Source organism: Cynara cardunculus, assembly GCF_001531365.2.
Source record: "Cynara cardunculus var. scolymus isolate 2C chromosome LG 7, CcrdV1, whole genome shotgun sequence".
NCBI lineage: Eukaryota > Viridiplantae > Streptophyta > Magnoliopsida > Asterales > Asteraceae > Cynara > Cynara cardunculus.
Window position 1 is genome coordinate 11717829 of NC_037534.1, and position 7044 is coordinate 11724872.

Below are 7044 nucleotides of genomic sequence, written 5' to 3' on the forward strand. Positions count from 1 at the left end.
TGTCAACACTTACGATTGGTGTTCTAGTAGGAAGTCAACCATTGGTTTTCGTCCCTTAGCGTCGACACCTTCCCAAAAACATACTCAAAAGCATTCAAAGAAACATCTCGAACAAGAACAACACTACGAATACAAGAATGTTTTCATCATGTTGATGCTATGCTATATATAAACAAGGTTATGATGGAAGYTTAAACATTAAGACAACCATCATCGTCAGCAATATGGAACTCTCTTTCACCACCTCCATTATTGTTGCCAGCATCGTCTTCATCCTTTTCAAGCTTGCAACTCGTCCCAAATCCAACAAAAACCGTCTTCCAGAGCCACGGAGACTCCCCATCATCGGTCACATGCATCATTTGATTGGTACGTAATCTTTATTTCAGTCTCTCTGCATATATATATATATATAGAGGAGCGATCAAATGAAAACCGCACTCATTTGTGTAAACCGTATAAACCACCCTCATACGTTTATTTCATTGTTTAATCTTATGAAATTTTTTCATGAAACCTGTTTCATTTCTGGATTGTTTTTGTTCATCTACGATTTGATGATTTCATTATACATTTCAATTGTTTCATCAAGACCCGTTTGCTGATTCTTAAAGATTACAATATATGAAATTCAAACTTTTAATATTATAATATAATTAAATATTTAAATGTTATCATGTATACAATTTCCTTTATTACGTTTTTTTAATTAAGATTTATTAATAACTTTCATATTTAATAAAAAATATTGTAAATGACTGAAATACCCTTATGGATTAATTTTAATTAGAAAAAAATGGAATTTTCGTATTGGTCGAAATCGGTTTATACGGTTTCTTAGAAATGAATGATTTTCATTTGAACATGCCCCTATATATATTACATATGTAGGAGGTTGGATCATTGGGTATTTGGGTGTGCTGATTGTTAACTGAATATATGTTTGTTGTTGAACAGGTGCAATGCAACATCGTCGTTTTACGGACTTATCCAGAAAATATGGATCTTTAATGCATTTACAGCTGGGTGAGGTTTCGACCATCGTGGTATCGTCTCCGAAATGGGCTAAAGAGATCTTAACGACCTACGACATCTCGTTTGCAAACAGGCCCSAGACGTTAACGGGYGAGATTATYGCGTATCACAATACAGATATCGTTTTTGCGCCTTACGGTGAATACCGACGGCAATTGCGAAAGCTTTGCACTTTGGAGCTTTTAAGTGTCAAGAAAGTGAAGTCGTTTCAATCGCTTCGAGAAGAAGAGTGTTGGAATCTGATTCAAGAAGTTAAAGCTTCGGGATCGGGGAGACCAATCAATCTTTCTGAGCACATTTTCGAGATGACTGCTACGATACTGTGTAGAGCGGCATTTGGGAAAGGAATCAAGGATCAAAAAGAGTTCATCGAGATCATGAAAGACATCTCGATTGAGATCGGAGGTTTAGATATTGCTGATATCTTTCCTTCAAAAACAATTCTTCATCCTCTTACGGGCAAGAGGGCTAGGTTAACCAACATACACAAGAAGCTCGATAATGTGATCAACAACATCATTGCGGAACACCCTGGGAACACCTCGAGTAAATCCAACAAGACACTGCTTGATGTGCTGCTAAGGCTCAAAGATAGCAACGAGTTCCCGTTGACAGCCAATAACGTGAAAGCTATCATTATGGTAAGCATTAGATACTACAACATAGACCGTTTTATATGACTTAATTTTATATGATCACACAATAGGTTGTAACGGATTTGGTTATCTAACAAGTCTATAAAGGTTTTTTGACAATAGTTCTATGAACATCTAGATAATATCATAAAAAAGCCTAATACAAGTCTTTATTATAAAATTGTGCTAAACAACTTGTTAGGACATCCAAAAACGTCATATCAACTCAAGTGTAGTTTGGTTTGAGGTATTAAGTAGTAATCAGTGGGAGTGAAAACAAAACTAAAAAAAAAAAAAACTGTTTGATTAAGTAGTAATCGGTGGGTCTATTTCCCCAAGCCCAAATTCTCATTCCAGGTTAAATGAGAGGAATGAAAATTCATTTGCATTTTCTTTTCCTATCATTTTCATTTTCATCACTTGGTCCTATAGGTATGAATCCTATTGGACACTCCATGGTCGTTTCTTTTAACATGTTAAATGTGTGATTTTGAATAGGGCCTCCAAAATTTTTGCCAATTTTTCATTGTTTATGGGTGTTCCAATGTAAATGTAAAACCTTTAGATGTAACAAGGCCTCAAACATAGATGTAATAACGTCAAATCTCGTACTTTCGTGTTCCTAAAAAGTGATAATAACCTAGGGTTATAATCGAACCGATGCAGGATATGTTYGGAGCGGGCACAGACACTTCATCATCCACAGTCGAATGGGCGATCTCTGAACTAATAAAATGTCCAAGAGCGATGGAGAAACTACAAGCTGAACTAAGAAAAACRCTGAATGGAAAAGAGAAGATCCAAGAGGAGGATATTCAAGATCTCAGCTACTTAGACCTAGTGATCAAAGAAACATTAAGGTTGCACCCTCCTCTACCCTTGGTACCAAGAGAATGCCGAGAGGCAGTAAATTTGGCCGGATACGATGTCTCCAAGAAGACTAGGCTTATTGTGAACATTTTCGCCATCAATAGAGACCCTGAATACTGGAAGGACGCTGAGAGTTTCATCCCAGAAAGGTTCAAAAACATCCCTACAAACGTCACCGGAGCCGAATATGAGTATCTGCCATTTGGGGCGGGAAGAAGAATGTGTCCAGGAGCCGCGCTCGGTTTAGCCAATGTTCAACTCCCACTGGCCAACATTCTTTATCACTTCAACTGGAAACTCCCAGATGGTGCTAGCCGTGAGCAACTGGACATGACTGAGAGCATTGGAGTCACTGTTAGAAGGAACACTCCTTTGGTACTGGTGCCAAGTTTTTAAAACCAAAAACTAATAATGCAATCTTGAAGTCATTTCGTTTTGTATGTTATGTACAATTAAGTGTTTAATTACGTGTAACAATAAAGATCTTATGAAATGAAATGAAAATAAAATTTTGGTTTTTGTTCTTATGGCCCATGGTTTGGTGTTTTTGTCGAACGATTGCATCATTAAGGTAGATCAAAGTCTGCAAAATCGCTTCATGTCTATTTGGCTGAATTCTAGTGTGCTGTGGAATTTTTTGATTTTTTTGGTTGATTTCAAGAGACTTTCTCAGTTTTTGGTCGATTTTGAAGAATTTTTTTTTATTTTTGGTTGATGTACTTTGAATTTCTAATATCACGGAGCACCTCTCTCAAAGTTTAGCAGGTGCATCTTGTCTGTGAAGTTTATACAACCTCAACATTTATGAAAATATACCTATCATCTTGTCTTTATCATATACCTATCATCATTCACATGTACAAGAAGTTGCCATTTTTCCAGGAAAGAGCCTCATCCCACAAATAAAAAACATGTAGTCATTTGGATCCACATTATACAATTTTCTAAGAGTCCTGAAACAATACCAAAAAATGACAACCACATATTTGTATTAGCTTAACCAAGTATAAAGCTAGATTTTACAAGATCAAGTAGATGCAAAATGGACATTATCATCAAAAGCAATTCAAATATACCATAAAATTTGCAAATGGTATAAAACTTTCAAGGGCAAACTTGAAAACCAACAGACAATAGTTTTTCCAGTTAAAATCACATGAATGAAAAGGTCGAATGTGTTTAGATCCCTCTTGTGGAAATCTGGTCCATAACTTTAATTTCTCCTCGGTGTCAAAAGTTGTAAGCTTCAAATCAAGCGATTTAGTTGTAGCAGGCCTCCCTACAGCATGTCTGGAATTGTACTGTGATAACTGGATCCTAGTTATCACCCGAGGTAACTAATACGTGACTATTTGTTATATGATTGCGTGAAAGCATGATAAATTATTATAATTGATCATGTGGGAATGTGTGTGTTATGCATGGGAAATCTATGCATATATATATATATATATATATGTGTAAATGTGTATGTGGGTATGCATAAAATATATTTGCATGCATGATTATGTATACATGAAGCAGTATGTATGCATGGGTTTTACTTATGGGGTTGGGCAAGCATGTGAGCATAGCCGCCTTCCTATTTTGGGAAGGGTATAGATAGGGGGGTGAAGCCTAYATTTCTTCTTCTTKCCATTTTTGAGAGTTAGTGAGTGATTTAAAGRAAAGTAGAGAGAGATCATCCGGATTGCTTGTATTGCTTGGAATTTGAAGTTGGGTTCAATCTTGTTTCTAAAGATTGTAAAAGGTGAGTGGTTAAATGCTTCCAAAACACTTTAAATTATATGTTTTATTGAGTTTTGAGTTTATTTAAGTGTTATCCGGATTAAGAATAAACCAGACCAAGGTTATGCGATTTAACTCATAAACCGGATAAGGGTCAAGCGGATTAGACCTAAACCGGATAAGTGTTAAGCGGTTTAGTGTTAAATCGGGCGAGGGATGAGCGACATAACTCATAAACCGGATAAGGCATGGGCGATTTATAAATAAACCACCTGGTGGGTTGACCGGATTAGATTAAACCGGTCAAGAGTTGAGCGATTCATGAATGTTGAAATTATGTTGAATATTTTGAACGGAGAAGTGTGAATACGATCATGTGATGACCAGATTATTTTAAATCGATCAAAAGGGGGCATAGTGTTGTCTGGATTTGTTATCCAGACWAAAATGTTGGAAACTTTTCTCTTAAGTGATAAATCGGACAGGCCTTGGGCGATGTATTGTCCGGATTTGGTAACCCGGCCAAGACTTGACCGGAGATAAAGTCCGGCCAAGTCTATTTTGACCGGATTGGTATTTTAACTTTTCCATGGTTTATATATAATTGCTTTTATATATAAATGGAGAATTTGGAAAAAGATAATTTTAACTTTTCCATGGTTTATATATAATTGCTTTTATATATAAATGGAGAATTTGGAAAAAGATAATTTTAACTTTTCCATGGTTTATATATAATTGCTACAAATATATTTTTCATTTCTGCACATTTACTTTCTACCCATTTATTTTTAAGCATTTTAACTTTCTGTTATTCAAGCTTTTGTTATTTACATACTTGCCTTTACCAGCTTGGGTCTAGGTGACGGTATCTGATATTATTTACCATATATTTTGTAACTCYTTGCKTTTAAATCCTTGTGGAACGATATCTGATATTATTTACCATTATTACTTGCATTGGACGACACTAATCATCCATGTATACTTGCACGATTTGCTAGTTGCTATAGCCTTTTGGGGTTATATTCATACCACACCAATGCTCAAAAAGTCTAAACAATATTTAGGTGCATAATGAACACACTCTCAAAAAATTCATTACTGGTTTCTTAAATAGCTGTCCACGATACGACGTATTTTCTCACGATCAATCATTGTATTCATTGTTATCAAATGACGACGTCCCTTATTGAGTCTATAGTGCACCGACAATATTCATTATTGTACGCAATTTTTTCTATCAGCCAACGGTTTTCCACATCACCAATCCTCTTGTCTTTTTAACTCTTATTGTTTTCGTGATTAATTCRAAGGATTCGATCTATAATTGTAAAATCTCCACACACCAACCTCAAATTATTTGTAAGTGTAAGTTTTGGCATTAACATTCTTTAATTTTGATCTCCTCCAAGAAGTAGTTGAGCTCTTCCTCATCATCCTTCAGCGAATTTCACCTTGACAGGTTACGGCGCATCATGATGGCCCTCATCTTGAGACGTGTACACGCCACCAAAGCCTCCATCTCCTCCTCCATTTTGGAGACCTTTCAGTCTCCATAAGGCCGACATAAGCGGGCTGACATAAGCGCCTTGGCTTCTTTTTCATTCTCATCAAAGGCAGACTTAGGGGACTTTGTTTCCRTATCAAACATGGATACCTTAGTCAAGGTGCGAAAGAGTTTCTAACTTAACGTCAAGAGCATGTTTTTCTGCCGAAGACTCCTCGTCCATCCTCAAATCTAYGAAAGAAACTCAATAAACTTTATCAATTTCGGCATGTAAAGCCAAAGATATCCAAAACACCTGCATGAACAYGATGTATTTAGAAAAAGCATGAAAATTAAGCTATTTTATCTTACCATGAATGAGAGCCAACAACATGAGTATCCACATCCTCCACTGGCTTTTTGTGCCTCTCCCGATTATGAGGGTGAAGAAAARAGTTCGTTTAATGCAAGTATCACATGRCGCRTTCCAAATAATTTATACCAAGTACCAATCACAAAGTGATAGGGTTAAAACATATTTCTSATTAATTTTTTTGAAATGCTCATAATCCTTAACATCCTTTCTGAGTCTTTGAAACTTTCTATCTTCAAATTTACTTGACACTTATCCCCCTTCTAACTTTTCATCGGCTTGCAATAGTTACTAGGCGAACRTATAGGATTGTTGGTTAACTCGTATCTAGGCATTCTAAATCATCAAAGAAACTTAAGACAATGGCTAAGTAAAAAATCATAATTACTTAATGATTGTCTAGGTACTTATTTCAAACACTTCTTATTAATCCGTTCGACTACCAATAAAAAAATAATCAAGCCGGGATCTTAAAGGTTAGAATCCTTTTTTTGCCCTATGTAGCCTTCCGGAGGTCCACAACTTAACCAATCGTACATTTCTATATGTCACTTCATATGGTTATATTGACTAGAAAATAAGTAGTGATCAAACTTAGGTAGAATCATTTCTTAGTCCTACGAGTGGAAAACTAGCAATTTTACAATTCACTTTGACTAACAGTCTTATGACTAGAGATTATATGATGTTCTTTACAGGCTCTCACCATCTGATTCTTAGTTTAAGTCTAAGCTAATAAAAAACTTAGTTCACTTAAACTACGGCTCTGATACCAATTTGTCACGCCCCGATTTTTTTTTCTTTCGTTCGAGTGTTGTGACGTCATTCTTARTAACTTATGTCATGAACAAAATACTCACTAATTAATGCAAATCTTATCGTGACATGCAACATACATCTCATGCAAGTGATAA

The 7044-nt window shown here is 35.8% G+C and overlaps 1 protein-coding gene across 1 annotated transcript; it reads left to right on the forward strand.

The window, feature by feature from the left end:
• Positions 1–224: 224 nt before the first annotated feature.
• On the forward strand, positions 225–3033 carry LOC112515606 (germacrene A oxidase-like). Its single transcript, XM_025122507.1, has 3 exons — positions 225–369; positions 958–1676; positions 2337–3033. The coding sequence occupies exons 1-3, from the start codon at positions 225–227 to the stop codon at positions 2934–2936; spliced, it is 1464 nt and encodes a 487-aa protein (XP_024978275.1). The 3' UTR covers positions 2937–3033.
• The last annotated feature ends 4011 nt before the right edge of the window (positions 3034–7044 follow it).